The 20,247-nt window shown below is 36.5% G+C and overlaps 1 protein-coding gene across 6 annotated transcripts in view; it reads right to left on the bottom strand.

The window, feature by feature from the left end:
* Nucleotides 1-1,831: 1,831 nt before the first annotated feature.
* The window catches only part of PLEKHA1 (pleckstrin homology domain containing A1), a 79,027-nt gene continuing 60,611 nt past the window's right edge, over nucleotides 1,832-20,247 (bottom strand). For 3 of the 6 annotated variants that reach the window (XM_053585147.1, XM_053585149.1, XM_053585151.1), the window contains 6 exons: nucleotides 19,131-19,199; nucleotides 10,033-10,097; nucleotides 9,111-9,174; nucleotides 6,946-7,035; nucleotides 5,447-5,594; nucleotides 1,832-4,261 (listed from right to left, as the gene is read on the bottom strand). In XM_053585147.1, coding sequence (XP_053441122.1) covers nucleotides 4,062-4,261; nucleotides 5,447-5,594; nucleotides 6,946-7,035; nucleotides 9,111-9,174; nucleotides 10,033-10,097; nucleotides 19,131-19,199 — 636 coding nt within the window. In that variant the 3' untranslated portion in view covers nucleotides 1,832-4,061. The remainder of the gene's footprint in view (nucleotides 4,262-5,446; nucleotides 5,595-6,945; nucleotides 7,036-9,110; nucleotides 9,175-10,032; nucleotides 10,098-19,130; nucleotides 19,200-20,247) is intronic. The other 3 variants (XM_053585148.1, XM_053585152.1, XM_053585150.1) reach the window with 2 other exon arrangements.

Here is a 20,247-nt window from a genome sequence, read left to right as displayed (position 1 = left end):
AAAGGCAGTGCTTTTGCCTTAACTGTGTATTATTAGTCTAATTTTAATAGTTTAGTTTCCACTAATTTGAAAATGTAGCTCTTTTTCAAAGCACAACCACTTAGAGGAACATGAGAAGCATCAACAAAACCACAGCAAACAGGACAATAATAATGAAATCTCCAAACCCAATGGGAAGGAGAGAACCAAAGGTTGGAACATCAGTCACTTCCAAAGAGGGAGACTCCCAGACAAACGTGATTCAGATTATTATCCTGGTTATGATTGCCTCCCATGGCTAGTGTGAACAAGAAATCATGAGCGATTCAGGCAACGGCACTGTTGATAATCTCAATCTTTCAAGAAAAATAAACCGACAGGAAGGATGTAATAAGAAACTAAAACCTTATTTGCTAAACCAGGTCAGTCCTTGGAAATAAAGTTCTTCCCAAATAAAACCAATAATACATGCATTCTCCAAGTGTTGAACATGCCACATGTAGGCATTATCAAATTAATATCAAACATAAAATATCTACGGTGTAATAGAAATACAGAAAACAGGTTTCTACCAAGTATTAACACACAGACCCAAACCTCAAGTTCCTTGCATTCTAGGGCAAATTATGTTCCGATGTAGCAGCAGCAAATCAGAACACACATACCAACTATCATAGTTAGGCTGCTGTTCCATAACTAGATTTTCATAAGTCATTTGACTCAATAGAGACCTGAAGGCCTAAGATGAAGAAGCATTTCAGAGAACAAGGGGCCTTAGTAGAGAGAGAGATTGAGAGGAAAGAAGTAGCATACCAAATGACTTATGTTTGGGAGACGGCTGGAGGGACTCTCAAAGGACAATAGGCTGAGTTACTCCAGGGTAAAGATTCTAATGCCTTTCTCAAACACAGTGAGAAGCCACTAATTCCAGCTTTGTTGCTCACTTGCTCCATGGGTTAGTATAAATCCTCTTCCTTCCTGGAGCCTTCATTTCTCTTAGCTGGCACTGATGACGGCAGGGGTTTGGCCTATCTGATCTTTAAGATGTCACTCAGTTTTTGTGACAAAAGTTTCTACTTTGATGCTTACCCTGAGCAATGACAGGAATAAGGTGATCCAGAAGAGCCCCAATAGGACATGAAAAGGTGAGAGGAGACACTTTCAATGGCATTCTAGGCTGCATCTCCAAGGGCATAATACAAACACACAGGGAAAAGCAGTAGGATTTGACCATAAGCCAGATTAAGGCAGCAAAACAAGACATCTAAAATGATTGAAGGTTGCTCTCTAGAAAAGATTCCACATTTCAAAAGTAAGCTTTATATTTTAAAGGAAACTGGGATACACTTTTCTATAATGTCCAAAGTCTGTACATTCTGTATTTATACCCTGTCCTCACTCATTCAAGAAGTAATCCGAGCTTTATTTATGCATGATGCACTGTGCTAGGCTCTGGATATGGTGGTTACTGAGACAGACACAGGGTATTTATTACCAACAGGGAATATTTGTGAGAAGCAGCCTCTAACACTGGACACGAAGTCTTTAATGAGTACATCTCAGTGCCCAACTGGGGATCAAAAGGCCCTCTGCATTCAGTCTTATATCATGCCTCGGCTAAACAATAACCAAGTACTATAAGCGGCCCAGGTGATTTGAACTATGCTCTGACACCAACATAATTTTGCTTTTGAGAACATGTTTGTTTTTTTTTTTAATTAAGCAAAATAGGCAAGTATTTTCTTTAAAAAAAAAAAAAGAATTCACAGATCTGAAGTTTCTTATTCTTTCAAAGATTACCAAATTATTACTTTGCCCTTAAACATGTAAATTCAAGGCAATTAACCACTTTCCGTACTAGTTTTATTTACTTGTTCACATAAGAGCTGGACTAGACAAAATGAGAAATACATTAGAATAAATTCTGAGTTTATTCTCAAGTCATTACAGTGTTCAACCAGTGTGACGTGTATAAAGATAACAGTAAACATTGGGAGGCACGCATCTATCCCCATTCCAGAAGACACGTTATATATACAGAAAAAAATGCAGCAAAAATTAAGGTATTCCAAGTAATTTTTTGACAACTCAGATGTGACATATTTACAAAAGTGTAAGTTTTAAAATAATTAAATAATTTCCATAGACTTATAAAGGAACTGAGATAAATATAAGGAGACCCTGACAATCACAAGAATATTTCCTACTAGAATAAAGGTAGTTCTATAAAAAGTCCCAAAATAGAGCTAATATTTTGCCACTGAGAAATATATCAAATTGCCAATACCAAAATATGCTAAAATAAACACACAAGGCAGAAGCTGTACGAAAGAAAACAGTTATCAGGCTCGTGAATATTGCAAAGATTTCTTAGGAGTGTTCATGAAAAGGGAACTTTCAAAAAAACCATTATGATGGATATATCAGCAGAAAAAGTAACTGCTTAAAACTTTTTCATTCTATCATTTTAAAATGTAGCTGCAAAAGAGAAAAAAATCTAAATATACCTTTTAAAAATATTAGCTTATGAATAAAAAAAACTGAGTGGTGCCTTCTTTATGCAGTTTTTAAACGGACAGTATGTAGTTCTGGTACAATGCCTCTTCCCTTCTGGGCCATACTACCATAGCAGGAAATTTCTCTCTGCCTCAGATAAGAAGTCATCTTAGAAAATAAACAGGACAAACAGTGATATGTATGAAATCAAAACAAAACAGTATTATAAAATGGCAAAATATCATAAAAATAGCAGCACATGAAATTCAAGACTGTTTTCTTAAAGCAAATGTTTAAGACTGAAAAAAAAAAATGGTACTTGCTCAAACTGGTCTATAATTCAACACCTGAAACTCAGGATTCTTTAAAGAGGTGCTTATATTTGTGATATCCCCAGGACTAAATGTATACTCAAATTTGTTTTTAAAGGATATATATTGCACAGGTAACAGAATACCCCCAGCATTCTGGTATTTCTAACAGAAAATGATATCTGATTTATTAACACATTGAACTATGCTGATGAAAATTAATTTTATCCCAATGTTTAAAACCAATCACATAGAACTTTTAAGCACATTAATCTCAAAACATTCCTAAACAAGATGAAAAAACACAGGCACTTGAATATAGGTTATTAGTGACAACAAGTAGAGGCCACAGAATTTCATGACTAAGGGCAGTTACTTCTTTACATATAAACTTGAGGTCTTTCACTGATCTAAATATGGAAATTAGAACTATTTACAAAACATTGGTAAGAAAATCAGATCTCCCAAAAGTTTTCTACCAAATAAAAAGCATTAACTGCTGTAAGTCCCGATTAAGTTTTTTCAAACAAATATCGAAGATATAGTTGTTTGACTTCTAATTTTCCCCATTTCTCTACCCCAGTACAACCACAACCCTCACTGATAATACCATTTCTGCAAAATTTACCACTCACCTCAAAATCCAGAGCATCAAAAATGGTTGTAATTTCAAAACAGTCCAAATTATATTATAAATTTGAAGCACCACAGAGTTCATGAGTTTAGTTATTCAGTCTGGAGATATTTCATTTAGTAACATTAACCAAAAAGAATGTATAAACATCAAACATCTAATAGGAAGTCATAGCAATTTTTAAATGATCAAAATTATCAATAAGCATTTTTCATGTTTTATATTGTTAAACCGCCAAAGTCAGTAAGAAAAAAATCACACACACATTTTTACCACCCACATGAGAACACACAAAGCTTCAGACAGATGATACTGAGACTCTTAGCACTTTCCCGTTCTTTCTTTTTTTTTTTTTTAAAGAAATTATATTTAGTTTGGCTACTCCCTAGATTCTTGGTTTACCAGCTTTTTATAAAGGGTACATCTAAGAGGCAGTATAACATATGCATTAAAAACATTTCACCCTTTATCATCTTTGGCTAAAGGCCTCAGGGAAGGAAACTGAGGATGGCGAAGGCGACAGCTTCCCCCAGCTTCTATCTCACACGTCACTGACGGGAAGGCTTGCATCATCCAAGTCCACTGGGTCACTATCTTTTTCCTGAGGGCCATTTTTACTTTGAGGTTTTAACAGAGCTTGTTCAGTCACTTTGGAAGCTGGTTCTCTTGGAGAGACAGTCTGGACCTTGAAGTTCCCTGGCTTGACCTTGGCAAGAGATTCGTAAAATCCTCGCTTCTCCATGGTAAAGCTTGAGACCAAAGAGTTGCTGCGAGTGGCTGTGGAATGTGAGGCGGTGGCTGCGCTGGAAGGACGGAAAGCGTGCTTGGATTCTGAATGCTCCTGTAAAGAGGAGTGTTGGTCAGACATGGTCATTCACTAAAGACAAGGTTAGTAACTCAGTGTGAGACTCGATTCTCTGAAAAACAAACACAACACACACATACACACACAAAGCAGAAGCGTGAGCCATGCAGCGTAATGTGCAAGTTCTTTCGCAAAGCAATGCATGTTTAGGGGTGAGATTGAAGCAATGACAGCCAACAACCACTTCCACTAGGAAACCAGTTCTGTCACCAAAGATGAATTTGGCAGCTTATGACACTTTGAAGACTCAGCCAGCCTAAACTAGAATACAGTGTTCCATCTGCAACTGAATTGTGTTTGAAAGGGAGCCTACACATTTTATCATTTTATTTAAGAGTATATTTACAATCAACAGTAGGAATTATCCTACACATTTTAGAAAGACAAAAAATGAAAATACAGAATAACAATGAAAGGCCAGATTTCTTTAATAAGCAGAAATCAATATTTTCAAACATTACTTGCTGGCAATCTGACAAAAAGGTTTTGCATCTCTGAATTTCTCTGCAACCAATAATAGCACAGTCTTTTTACTTTTTATTTAATTTCATTTATTTAGTCAGAATATGTCATCAATTCATATGCTTTAAGATTCTAAAGGTAACAAACGGCACTATTCAATCATTTTAAAAACTGGTGAAATAACTTAGTTGTGAATGTTAATTTCAACATGCTTCTAACTGGAGCAAATCTGATAATATCCTTAAATATGATAGCTCTAACTGTATTGCCATATACTTCTTAGTACAACATGTCATTTATGATTCTAGTGGCTTTGAAAACAAAGTGCTACAAATTACCAAAATGCTAGAGTCCCATCAGATGGCTCAAATTTCACCAGAGATTTAACATGCCATGCAAACCATCGCAATGTAGTTTATCCAATGCGTATGCATGCATGGATTTGTGTATATTATTAAAACAAAGGTGCATTTCAAGTGTTGTAACATACCAAAAAATCTCAAAATATATAATATAGATATTGAAACTCTTGCAGCAATTCAGTAATTTATTTTTAGAAGCTAGCTAATGTTTCTTTCCACTAGTAAAGTTATATATTTTTTAGATATACATATCCAACCTGATGACTATAGTGAAATAGTTTGTGTTAGTATTGACAAAATCAGTTATAACTGCAAAAGGCAGGTCGGTTAACTCAACTTTCTAAGATCAGTTGTGAGTAGTGAGTAAGTCTGGGCCCTCTACTAAGAAGGCACGTTTGCGTGAGAGCCACATACGTGCTGCATTCACCAGCTCTTGATGTATACCTCTGTATACAAGGGTTCGACAGCCTTCTGGCCTGCCACATCTGGAACACAGTGCAAAGCTAAGATTAGAGTTAACCTATACTGGAAAGAGGGAGGAAAAGAGAAAGTTCTGCTGATAGTCACAGCTAGATAGTCCGATTTGCCCCCACCACAAAGCACAAAATGCAAACGATTTTTCCTCTTCCCAATAGACATTGTGTTTTTACAGAGAGTCTCACAGTAGACTGCTGAAAAAGTCAATAAAATATAGGCTACAAAATTAACATCTAGGAAAGAAACTTCTTAGATATTCCAAAAAAGGATATAAGTAGAATAGCTTAAGAAATGAGAAAAAAGGTATCTATTTACTTATCTGTAACCAGGAAATTAATAAAAGGCAATATTATTATACTACCCTGTTTCCCTGAAAATAGGACATCCTCCGAAAATAAGACCTACTTACAGGAAAGATAAGATGTCCCCTGAAAATAAGACCTAGCGCATCTTTGGGAGCACACCTTAAAATAAGACACTGTCTTATTTTCAGGGAAACAGGGTATTACTCTAGGAAAAATATTAAAAGTACAAATATCTAGCATTTATATTGAATCTAAATCAGAAAGGGGATTGAGCTACATATCAGATTACTTTACAGATGACAGTACTACATTTTAAGATTCTTAAAATTTTTCATTCCTCTACAGAATTTATATTTTTAGATCACAGATCAGTGGCAAAGTTTTCAAAACCAAAGCTAATTCCTATGATATCCTTGAATATGACAAAAAAATACATTTTTCTTACAATTTCTAAGTAAAATTTTTATCATACTACACAAGAGAATTAAGGTATTTTTCAGAAGAAGGCTCTTAAATCAACCTGCTGGAAAATGAGAATAAAAGCATAGAACGAAAATATTGACTGGGAGTCCTGAACTGCACTTAAAGTTCCAGTTGTTCAACGGTCTTACAGTAGGTTCCACTAAAAAACCTGAACAGATATTCGAGGAAGTAAAAAAGAAAATGAGATGTTTGTGAAACCATGTAATACTACAGTTAAAGGTGTCTTCCGTGATTAGGCCACATACCATACTGTATGTCAAATTACGCCAAATCTACACCTACCAACAAGTAACAATTCCCAAAACAAAGCAAGGAAATGTTTATTCTTTAGTTGCCTTGCTTGTGCATTTCACACAATACAATGCACAGAAAGTTATGTATACGTAACACTATGAGGAAGCATTAAATTAGAAATGCATTTTTTTTTGCAAGTCCAATTGGTATAAAAGTAAACATGCAAATAAATCTCAATAAAGAAAGAAACCAGATGGATTAGGGGGAGAGGAAGGAAAACAACTCAACAGGATGGGAGGACTCAAGGGACTGTCACCCCAAAGAGCAGGAAACCTACAGAAGAGGCTGACCGGCCCGGTCCCCGCTGTGCTACAATGGCACCAGAGACGGCTTTAATCCAACTGTGCATCTCTTCAGGGCTATCAGCCTAAAGGAAAATAGAGGACTCATTCAGTCAGTTTTTCTTCAAAATCAACTTCTATTTCTATAAATTCAATGTATTTATAAATCATTTTAGAAATCACTTTTTAAAACCAGGTTTTGCTGGGTAAGTAAGTACACGTACACAAAGGAATAAGTTGGGCACTTAATGTTCTAAGATCAAACATATCAAAAAGTGCCAATAATGAATATGAATGAATGAATGACAGAAAACAAGGAGAGGAAGTAAAGAAAACCCTTATAATTCACTCTATCTTTTGCTACATTATCTGATCTACTACAAGAATACTTATAGAATTGCGTAATTTAAAAAATTTTTGAAGATAATTTTACATGTATTTTTCTAGAAATACCCTAAATCCAACAAAAATTATTGATAGGTATATTCCAAAGTATCATATTCCTCAATAGGGCCTGGCTTTCAATGTGATTAAAATTTACTATGAAATAATCCAATTAAACAAGACCCTGAAAAGTATACAGAAATATTGTCTATTATTTATATTTTAGAATTCTAGAAGCTAGAATCTCTTACTTCTAGATTCCAGAATCTAGAAATACAAAATTTTAAATATACAGAATATTTATGAACGAATGTTATTAACAAAGACTTTTAAGAGGAAAACCTCAAAGCAGGCAAAGATAGTATACTTTCGTCTACTACTAACAGAAACACAATTCTAGAAATCAACTGGACAAAATAAAAAGGTTCATGCTCTGATTGTTAATCTTGATCTACTCTTATCCCAAGAAATAAGAAAATCAGGCAAATTTACACATTTGTAAGATGTCTATCACCACATTATTTATCATAGTAAATGTATGAAAACTATGCAAATTCAATGTGTTTAGTAGCATAGAGAAATAGTTTACTTATGAAACATCCGTACAAACAGTATGGTGCCATTCTAAAAGGTTTTCAGACAATTTTTAAAACATGAGGAAAAATGACCGCAATATTTATGAAATAAATAATATGTTAGCAGTAAACTTAGTATGCCCCCACAGAAGATACGCCTTCAGAAAACCAAAAGAAAAAGGCTAATGGGGCGGTGCCTGTGGCTCAGTCGGTAAGGCACCGGCCCTATATACCGAGGGTGGCAGGTTCAAACCCGGCCCCTGCCAAACTGCAACCAAAAAATAGCCGGGTGTTGTGGCGGGCGCCTGTAGTCCCAGCTACTCGGGAGGCTGAGGCAAGAGAATCGCTTAAAGCCCAGGAGTTGGAGGTTGCTGTGAGCTGTGTGAAGCCACGGCACTCTACCGAGGGCCATAAAGTGAAAGACTCTGTTTCTACCAAAAAAAAAAAAAAAAAAAAGTCTACTGTGAGATTGTGTTTTACAAATCACCTTTAATATTTTTCTATATTTTTCAAATTTTCTGCAATAAGCATATGTAACTTTAATAAAACAAAAACAAATCTTTTATAATTTTTTTCTATTTAAATAATTCAATGTAGTAAGCAAAAAGTACAAATAACTTAAATACAGGATGCTCACCATTAATGAAATTACATAGATCTATTTACTTTGATTATGAATTATTATATTTATAATCATGAGCCTTCCCTTTTTATAAGATTACCAAAAAATGATATAATAAAAAAATAAAAATTCTAAAATATGTACAAAAATAATCCAATGTGAAAGTAAACACTTAACTTCTAAGTTAAAACAGCATTTCCCTTCCTCCAAATACTACTTAGTTTTATTTCACTAATTCATAACAAAGAATACTCCCATTTCCAGATTTAGTCCTATTCCACTAATTTATAACAAAGAATACTCCCATTTCCTGACCTGGTTTTATTTCACTAATTCATAACAAAGAATACACCCATTTCCTGACCTGGTTTTATTTCACTAATTCATAACAAAGAATACACCCATTTCCTGAACATATAACCTACCAAGAACTCTACATATACAACATCCTTTTGCCAAGCTGGTAAGTTACAATTGTCCCATTTTTTTAAACCTCAAAAGCAATAAGCTTGTTTATTTCACCTTTAAAAATAGTAATTTCTTGTTAAGAGGATCTACCATCTTTAAATAAGTATCTTACCTGCACATAGAAAGTTCGAGACGTTGTTACAATTTCAAAAAGGTTGTCCCTCATCATTATGTCACTATTATAAAAAAAAAAAAATTATCCACTTGTATTTAAACAGCAGTTTGATAGTTTTTCTTTCACTTTTTTACCCAGCACCACATATGTTAATAAATGTAAGAGGTAAAACAATGTCTTAAAATCAAATTATCACCTTTTCCCCTTTTTTGCATTAAATTTTACATATTTTATGTAGTTATACTTTTTTTTTTTTTAATTATTATTTTTTTTTTTTTTGCAGTTTTTGGCCAGGGTTGGGTTTGAACCCACCACCTCCGGCATATGGGACTGGCGCCCTACTCCTCTGAGCCACAGGCGCCCCTGTAGTTATACTTTTAATAAAGTTCATAAAGCAACTTTAAAAGTTGAAAGTTTTTCAGTGTGAAAAATTTGGGTTTTCTCAAAGAAACACTGACACAGCTAACATGCTTTCTTGTAAAGCTCTTTTCTCCAGCACTTTTTTTTTTTTGAAGTTTTTGGCCAGGGCTGGGTTTGAACCCACCAACTCTGGCATATGGGGCTGATGCCCTACTCCTTTGAGCCACAGGTGCCGCCATTCTCCAGCACTTTTAAAATACTAAAATTAATATATCCATCTGTCAAATCTGATAAGTGGTTCATATTATTTTTTTTCCGTTAGTAAGTTATTTTTGCATTTTTAATTTTCAAATAAATACACAAAACGTTTGTTTCCTAACTTTCCGTTTTGAAATACACAAAAATTTCAATACTTTGAGAGTTTTGAAAATTCTAGCATATCACAACTATATTTAAAAATAATCTTAGAATATAGAAAAATAGAAAAGCACATTAATCAAATAAGGCACTATTCTGTCTCAGTAAGCTGTGCAGACACCAAGTCAGAGCTGATCCTTACCTTTGCTTACATTCCTGGACTTTATGAACCTCTTTAAGTGGTATTACACGGAGAGGTTCCTTTTCCTGGCAAAAAAGCAAATAGATACTTAAGTTTATTCTTTTTTTATTTTTATTTGAGACAGTCTCACTGTCTTGCCCAGGCTAGAGTGCAGTGGCATCATCATAGCTCATTAAAGCCTCTAATTCCTGGGCTCCAGCAATCCTCCTGGCTCAGTCACCCAAGCAGCTGGGACCACAGGTGCACACCACCACACCCAGCTAGATGTTTATTCTTAAAATCTTCTACAAGTTAGTTGTCTTATTTGAAGATCTATGTGAAAATTATACTTCTTTCTTGAAGCCCATTTAAGACATAAATATACCCTTTTAAATCATTCAACCTCAGAATAGCTCTATAACCTTATATAGAGAGTTGTTTGACACAAGGAAACTACATGTACCTCTTATTCACATTATTTCTGGCCTTAATGACAGTGTAGCTTATTAAAAGCCATTAACCACCAAACTTCCCCTGACAGAACCCTGAGTGCAGTCCTTCCTCTTTTAGAACGTCTCTATGATATGTAAGCTAACAGAGCAGTGGACATCCAGCTTCTCTGACTTAAGTTTGTCCTTTTATAAATATCACTTTTATATGAATACATTATTTTAACAAGTACCATTTATTTACTAAGCATTTACTAAGTGCCAGGACATCTGCTAGGTTTTAAATGTTTGATCTCGTACTTTCCATACACTACAATATATGTGCTATTATTCACCTGAGACAATTGAGGATTAGACATACTATTTCCTCACCAAGTACGTGTGTCGCCTCACTCAAGTTTACACAACTAGAGGTAAGATACAAATATAAGACATAACTGGTTCCAAATAGTCTAGTATTTATACTCTATATTCCATGAAATACTGTTTACATATTTCACTGAATATACCATAAGATTAAGACATACCATTATTCTATGTAGCACCTCAAAGAAAGAAATTAAACTATGACAGAACTGTTTTTTTAAGTTTTACAAAATTGCTTCACTTTGAAATACTTTCAGACTGTAAGAGACTTAAAAAATAGTACAAATAATTTCTATATATCTTGTACCCTTATCTTCTAAAATGTTAATATTTTACATTTGCTTTATCAGTATCTGTGTTTATACAAATACATGTCGTAGGTACAATGCACCTCTACTACTAAATACTTCAGTGTGTATTTCCTAAAACATAGATGTACTCTTTCATAACCACAGCACAATTATGAAAACTGGAAACTCAACGCTGATACAAGACCATTATCTAATCTACAGACCATCTTCAAACTTCACTAATTGCCCCACCATTCATGAATGGTAAGAAAACGATTTTCTGATCTAGGCCCCAAGCCAGAATCATAGTTTGTATTCAGACATCATGCCTCTTAGTTTCCTTCATTGGGTCTTTTTTCTCTTTTAAGAGCTCTAGTGTTATAAAAAGTCCAGGCCAGGATTTTGTAGAATGTCTCCCGATTTAGGTTTGTGTGATGTTTATTTGTGCGGAGGTTCAGGTTATAATTTTGGACAGGAAACCACACATGTGGCACTGTCTTCTGCAGGCATGATTACAGAAGGCACGCACCTGGCAGCGTCCAGCCCATCATTGATGTGTTAGATTTCTTGCTTAAGATCATGTTTGCCAGTTAATTGTGCAAACATTTTTCGTTGTTACGAGTCTTGTGAGGAGATACTTGCAGCCTATGAAATACCCAGATTCCTGTCATAATTCTGCCCACTGGCTTTCCCAAACACTGAGAATTCCTGCCTGGAACCATTATTACTACAGTGGCTGCCAGATGGTGACTTTTCTAACCCCATCAATCTATCCACATACGTTACAAAAGAATTTTACTCCAAGGAAATGCTTTTCCTTCTCCATTTATTTATTCATGACTATTTTTATTCTATGGGTTATAATATCTTCCTTATTTTTATTATTTTATTATTATATTAATTATTACATATTATTTTATTGCTTAAAATGTCTGAGTTTTGGTCACTGGAGGTCCCTTCAAGGGGTCTTCTATGTCCATTTGACATGTCCCCCTCATTCTTTGAATTACTTATTTTCTGGCATTAACTAGATGTTCTGGGCTCAGCTTATCCTTTACCTGGTCCACCTGTGAAATCTTCAAGGACTCCTGGTTCCCTTTGTTTATAAAATGGAATTTATAGCTGTTTTTTGGAGGGGAGAAGGTTTGTCAGTCTCTTACTCAGCCCTAGACTTCTCATGATAGATGAGAAGTTACATTTCGGTGAAGTTTAATTTATATTTCTCCAGTTATGAGTGATATTAAATATCTTTTTTATGTTTTAAGGGCCACTTTAATTTCTTTTTAAATGAATTGTCTACCCGTTCATTTTCCTACCAAATATTTCTCCTTTGATTTTCTTTTTTTTTTTTTTTAAGACAGACTCACTCTGTTGCCCTGGGTTGAGTGCCATGGTGTCATAGCTCACAGCAACCTACAACTCTTGGGCTCAAAAGAGCCTCTTGCCTCACTTTTTCTATTTTTAGTAGAGACAGGGGTCTTGCTTTTGCTCAAGTTGATCTTGAACTCGTGAGCTCAAGCAATCCACCCGTCTCAGCCTCCCAGAGTGCTAGGATTATAGGCGTGAGCCTGAGCACCCAGCCTCTTTTTTTTTTTTTTAACTTTGAAACAATCATGAATATACAGCCCAAAGAAGTGGGGTTTTTGAACCATTTCAGGAGTTGCTGACTTGTCCCAAACTCTCCCTACAAAGATTATCTTTTTACATAATCACAATACAACCACCAAAATCAGAAAATTGTGCCCGAAATGTCTTTTTATTGGAATAGAAGGAGTCCATTCATCAGTGTCTTACATCTCTTTTCTTTCCTTTAATCCGGAATAGCTCCTCATTCTTTCCTTGACTTTCATAACCTTGATTCTTGAAGAATATGAGGCAGTTCCTTTGTAGAATGCCCCTCATTACAGTATGCCTGATGCTTCCTCAGGATTAGGTTCAGATTATGCACCTTTGGCAGGAGTATCACAGAAATGCTGCTACATTCCTCTCATGCTACCCTGTCAGGTGGTAAATGGTTTCAATTGATCTCATTACCAACGAAGTTCACTTTAATCATCTGGCCAGCACATTAAAGTGGTATCTGTCAGTTTCCACACTGTAAAGTTACTCTTTTCCCTTGTACTTATTGTAGAAAGGTAGTTAGAAACTATATTAACTATCTTGTTCCTCATTAGACAGTTAGACATATATCCATTTCAAAAAGAGTCAAGTTTCTCTGACAGCAAGAAACTTGGCTTTTATCATCCTTAATAGATCTCCTTATTTTATCACTAAGGATGTGTGCAACCATCTCTGCCAACACCCCTTCCCCATGGACATGCCTTCCTCTCCCTCCTTTATGCAGGGTTAAGCCTCTTCATCCTGCAGAGGCTCTGAATACCCACAACCGGCTCCCACTATGGCTACCCACCTTGCTTTGTTCCACCTAATAAATTTGGGTCTCAGATTTGTTTGAGACTGACAGAGAAGAGGGCAAAGAGGATGAGGAAGAATCCCTTCAGTTTTTATGACTCCTCACGTCTGAGGAATATTAATGTTTTATCACTAATATATTTTCTATCACTTTAGAGATGGGGTCTCACTGTCAGTCAGGCATAATTACAGCTCACTGCAGCCTCAAACTCTTGGGCTCAGGTGATCCTCCTGCCTTAGCCTCTCAAGTAATTGGGACTATAGGCACCCACCACCACACTTGTAATGTTTTCAAAATTTTTTTGCAGAGATAGGGTCTTGTTATGTGATCCAGGGTGGTCTTAAACTTTTGGCCTCAAGAAATCCTCCCACCTCAGTCGCTCATCAATCCCTTCCTGGGATTATAGGAATAAGCCACTATGTCTGGTCTATATTTATATATTTATTTATTATTATTAATTTTTTTTCTGAGACAGATTCTCATTATGTCACCCTCAGTAGAGTTCCATGGCGTCACAGCTCACTAAAACCTCAAACTCTTGGGTTCAAGTGATCCTCTTGCCTCAGCCTCCCAAGTAGCTGGGACTACAGGTGCCCATCACAAAGCCTAGCTATTTTTTGTTGCAGTTTTCACTGTTATTTAGCTGACCTGGGCTGGGTTAGAACCCACCAGCATTGGTGTATGTGGCTGGTGCCCTATTCCCTGAGTTATGGGTGCCGCCACGTCTATATTTATTTTTAAAACTTTAAAATTCTCTTTTAGAGATACATACTAAAATATTAAATACATACAGAAGAAATAACGAAAAATCTGTTTTTGTCTCAAAATATGAAATGGGCAGTGGGTGGCAAAACTGAAGAAATGAGCCAAGCTGAGCCACGTGTCAATAATTACGGAATCTAGATGATGAGTATATGTGGGTTCTGTGTACTGTTCTACTTACTTGATGTTTACAACTTTTCCATGATAAAAAGGTATTATAAGAGAGCCTATATAGACTTTTAATATTTTTTATCATGTTGTTCTTGAGTGCATATAAAAAAGAAACATAAACAAAATAAACTGGTTGTAGTTTTTAAAACTTCACGTTCAGATTCTAGCTCTTCTGAGTCGCTTTTTGACTTGGAGCCATCAATGCCCACGTTTTTCACTTGATGCCATTCTCTGTGCCAAGAGCCTCTGGTGATACAGCATTTCTCAGGAATGTTCCATGTGTCCCTGTGATTTTCTTCCAAGCTGCTAGCACTCTGCACATGTCGATGCTGGTGTCTTCTGGATCTTACCTAAAGGTGCTGCGCCCATCCAAGCAGTAGTAACTCCAGTCCAGCTGCTGCTTCCTGACTGCCCCTCACCTTCAGCTATGCCAAGACATACTCAGAAGATTTCAGAAATGTTGAAAAAGGGAAAGCTGGGAGGGCTGTGCATCTTAGTATTGATGAAGGGCAGTAATTATAAATTAATTACAGAGAGTAATTTCCCTATCTCCTACAATAGGGAAAGAGTAAGAGTTCCTTACTCTTTTTCTCGGATTTTATAGCATAATACCTAGCATGCAGGTTTTCAAAAGTTAGTAAATATTTCTATAACAGTTCTTGACTCATTCATGATGATGGGGCATATGTCAACTTTCCTGGTAAAACTAAACTCGTGAAGGCCAGAGACAAATTGTTAACTGTTCTTTTAAGTTCCCAGAACAGTGCACAGGATCATGAGGAGCTCAGTGATTGTCTAGTGCATAAATGACTTTTCCCAAGAGTATTAGCATTAATTAAAATAAATTAGCCTGGCCAGCACAATTGCTCACACCTATAATCCTAGCACTCTGGGGGGCTGAGGTATGTGGATTGCTTGAGCTCACAAGTTAGAGACCAGCCTGAGCAAGAGCAAGACCCCATCTCTATTCAAAACAGAAAAATTAAGGGAAGAGGAGTTGCTGTGAGCTATGACGCCATGGCATTCTACACAGGGCGAAAGCTTGAGACTCTGTCTCAAAAATAAATAAATAAATAAATAAACAAACAAATAAGCTAGCCTGCCTACTAAATAAGCATAAGTGTAGCCTTCTGAGGCTAAGTACCAACACTAAGGCTGGTACTTTTTGAACCACGAAACTATTACTTCTAGGTAAGACTCTTTAACTTAAGTCTGAGAAAGGGGCCATGTCAAAAAAGCTCTTCTTTCTATGCTACACCATTTTCATTCATTCAAAAACACTTGTTATCATCTATTAAGTGCCAGGTCCTATGTTTGTAAAAGGGTACAAGAGTACTTTTATCCTCAAGAAGATCACTTAATTTAGTGGCAAAAACAAGTATGTGTGTGATTTAAAAATACAGTGGGATGTATTATAACCTAAGTATGCACAGGGTACCATGGCCATGTGAAGAGCAGACACTTGAGGTGAATCTTAAACTATTCCCCTTCTATTCTCTAGTGTTCCACTGGCCAATACAGTAGCCACTAATTTAAATTTATATAGTTACACATAGCGAAAATAAAATAAGATCAGTTTTAGTTTTTTGTTTTTTTTTTATTGTTGGGGATTCATTGAGGGTACAATAAGCCAGGTTACACTGATTGCAATTGTTAGGTAAAGTCCCTCTTGCAATCATGTCTTGCCCCCATAAAGTGTGACACACACCAAGGCCCGACCCCCTCCCTCTGTCCCTCTTTCTGCTTTTCCTCCCCCCCCCATAACCTTAATTGTCATTAATTGTCCTCATATCAAAATTGAGTACATAGGATTCATGCTTCTCCATTCTTGTGATGCTTTACTAAGAATAATGTCTTCCACTTCCATCCAGGTTAATACGAAGGATGTAAAGTCTCCATTCTTTTTAATAGCTGAATAGTATTCCATGGTATACATATACCACAGCTTGTTAATCCATTCCTGGGTTGGTGGGCATTTAGGCTGTTTCCACATTTTGGCGATTGTAAATTGAGCTGCAATAAACAGTCTAGTACAAGTGTCCTTATGATAAAAGGATTTTTTTCCTTCTGGGTAGATGCCCAGTAATGGGATGGCAGGATCAAATGGGAGGTCTAGCTTGAGTGCTTTGAGATTTCTCCATACTTCCTTCCAGAAAGGTTGTACTAGTTTGCAGTCCCACCAGCAGTGTAAAAGTGTTCCCTCTCTCCACATCCACGCCAGCATCTGCAGTTTTGAGATTTTGTGATGTGGGCCATTCTCACTGGGGTTAGATGATATCTCAGGGTTGTTTTGATTTGCATTTCTCTAATATAAAGCGATGATGAACATTTTTTCATGAGTTTGTTAGCCATTCGTCTGTCATCTTAGAGAAGGTTCTATTCATGTCTCTTGCCCATTGATCTATGGGATTGTTGGCTTTTTTCATGTGGATTAATTTGAGTTCTCTATAGATCCTAGTTATCAAGCTTTTGTCTGATTCAAAATATGCAAATATCCTTTCCCATTATGTAGGTTGTCTCTTTGCTTTGGTTATTGTCTCCTTAGCTGTACAGAAGCTTTTCAGTTTAATGAAGTCCCATTTGTTTATTTTTGTTGTTGTTGCAATTGCCATGGCAGTCTTCTTCATGAAGTCTTTCCCCAGGCCAATATCTTCCAGTGTTTTTCCTATGCTTTCTTAGAGGAGTTTTATTGTTTCATGCCTTAAATTTAAGTCCTTTATCCATTTTGAATCAATTCTTGTGAGTGGGGAAAGGTGTGGGTCCAGTTTCAGTCTTTTACATGTAGACATCCAGTTCTCCCAACACCATTTATTGAATAGGGAGTCCTTCCCCCAAGGTATGTTCTTGTTTGGTTTATCAAAGATTAGGTGGTTGTAAAATGTTAGTTTCATTTCTTGGTTTTCAATTCGATTCCAAGTGTCTATGTCTCTGTTTTTATGCCAGTACCATGCTGTCTTGACCACTATGGCTTTGTAGTACAGACTAAAATCTGGTATGCTGATGCCCCCAGTTTTATTTTTATTACTAAGAACTGCCTTAGCTATATGGGGTTTTTTCCGGTTCCATACAAAATGCAGAATCATTTTCTCCAAATCTTGAAGTACGATGTTGGTATTTTGATAGGAATGGCATTGAATAGGTAGATTCAGTTTTAGTTTTAAAAGGAAATAAAATCAGCACCTTAGTTATATGAACCACATTTCCATAACTTAGCAGCCATGTGGCAGTGGTGTTAAACAACACAGCTATGAATGAAACATTTCTATCATGCAGAATGTTCTAGTGGACAACAGTATTCTGGTGCCTTCATTCAAATAATAAATATGGTTCCCTTCTCAAAGATTCCATCCAACAAGAGGTAGGACAGATGTCTGAAGTATAAAACTGCATCCAATTTATCCAGCAATTTATTACAGGACCTCAGGTTACCTGACAATATTTTAAATAAGGATGCTACTCAAACAAGGGAATGAGGAAATTTCTTTCTTTCTTTTCTTTTTTTTTTTTTTGAGACAGACTCATTCTGTCACCCTGGGTAAAGTACCAATGGTGTTATAGCTCACGGCAACCTCAAACTCTTGGGCTCAAGTGATCCTGTTGCGTTAGCCTCTTGAGTAGCTGGGACTACAGGTGCCTGCCACATCACTTGGCTAATTTTTCTATTTTTTAGTAGAGATGGGGTCTCACTCTTGCTCAGGCTGGTCTTGGACTCCTGAGCTCAAGTGATCCACAGCCTTGGCCTCCCAGAGTGCTAGGATTACAGGCGTGAGCCACCACACCTGGCCTGGAAAGAAGGAATTTCAATCTTTGATTCTATCTTCAGATAGGACAAAAACATCTTAGTGATCTTAAGTCAACCTGAAATAGGGAAAGAAAATGTCAAGGCTGGGTAAGTGACTCATGTCTATAATCCTAGAACTGTGGGAGGCTGAGGCGGGAGGCTTGGTTGAACCCAGTTAAACTAGACTGATGAAAGGCACTCTAATCTGGGTGAGAGAGTGAGACTCTGACTCAAAAAAAAAAAAAAAAAAAAGAAAGGGCCAGGCATGGTGGGTCAATCCCAGCACTATGGGAGGCCAAAGTGGGTGTGCTGAGCTCAGGAGTTGGAGTCCAGCCTGAGCAAGAGTAAGATCTCATCTCTACTACAAAATTAAAAACTAGCCGGCATTGTGGTGGGCACCTGTAGTCCCAGCTACTCGGGAGACTAAGGCGGAAGGATTACTTGAGCCCATGAGTTTGAGATTGCTGTGGGCTATAACACCATGGCACTCTATCCAGGGCAACAGAGTGAGACTGTCTCGAAAAGAAAATGTCAAGAGCAGGCAGAATACAGAGGGAGTTGAATATTTACTTTTAGAGACCTAATTCCACACACCAGCTCCTCCAATGTCCCTTTAGTAGAAATCTAAAATAGACTAAAGGGGAAGAAGGGGGATCTGATATTTTTAGGTTTTTCAAGGTGCTACTTTGAAGATAGAATCTTTTTAAGATATAATTAAGAAACATAACATTAACCAAAAGCATCACAATAAAATAAACTGTATGCACCTCTCAGAACTAGAATTATCCTGAAAACAAATTAAGAGTACAAAAAATTTTATGTATAATCACTACAATGTAACACTTTTTAAACATTTTTAAAGTGACATAAATGACACAGCAACATACCAGTTCCGATTTGAAGTAGCCTATTGTATTTTCATCCAATTGAAAATATCTTCTCTTCCAGTTTTTCATCTACCAGAGATGAACACAGACATCAAATGTTAATCACCACTGAATTATTCAGATACGAACCCACAATGAGAAAGGTCAAGCACTGACAGAAGTCTCCCTCAGTGAAGAGATAATGAAGGCCTTCTGCTGCCCAGGCCTTGAATTCCGAACTCAAGTTTTGGTGACTAGTTTGATGGCTAGTCAGCTTTTATTATATGAATTTTATGACACGACTTCATATTTTTAATGCTCTAACCGTTTTTTAAAAGTGCGCTTCCCCTTCCTCCCCATCCCCCCAAGAACAAAACAAAGGAAATGTTAATAAACCACATCAAGTTTCTCTATCTTTAAAATACATGAATTGTCCTAACAAGTACTTTGTACATAATAGTAAAGCAATATTTAATAAAGCAAATCTATTTTGTACAAATATTTTTTGTCAATGTGATACAGTTTTTGTGAAAGTACTTCAATATCTCTAAGTTATTATTTTGGACCTGAGAGGACTTTTTTTTTTTTTTTGCAGTTTTTGGCCAGGGCCGGGTTTTTGAATCCACCACCTCGGGTATATGGGGCCAACGCCCTACTCCTTTGAGCCACAGGCACCGCCCCATAAGAAAACTTTTATGGAAAAGACTATCTCCTTAGAAGTCCTAATTAACACTCAATTGGTATCATAGCTTGATGAAAACTCTGACTCTCCCTGTAGGTATCTACAGCGAGAAACCTCCAGCCACTGCTGCCTTCATTTCCTTTAGCCTAAAGAAGGTCAAACAGGCTGAAAGAACTTTTCCTTGACTGACCTAAGGAAATTAGAGCTGTCAGTAAGTGATGAGAAGTCAAACAGCCAGAAGAGTTTTAAGTACAGCAGAAGCTCCACAGATGACCACCTCTCTACACTGACCACCTCCTTTAGTTGACCTACTTTTTTCACAGACTAGACAAGCATCACATGTACCTATCAGTACAGTTCCTTATGTTGACCACCTCCGTATATTAACCAGTTTGTTACAGTCCTTTGGGTGGTCAACTTACAGAGCTTTTACTGTATTTCTTTACTCAGACACCT

This window comes from Nycticebus coucang, chromosome 3, assembly GCF_027406575.1.
Source record: "Nycticebus coucang isolate mNycCou1 chromosome 3, mNycCou1.pri, whole genome shotgun sequence".
NCBI lineage: Eukaryota > Metazoa > Chordata > Mammalia > Primates > Lorisidae > Nycticebus > Nycticebus coucang.
The sequence above is the reverse complement of the archived record's forward strand: the minus strand, read 5'-3'. Positions and strand labels throughout refer to the sequence as shown.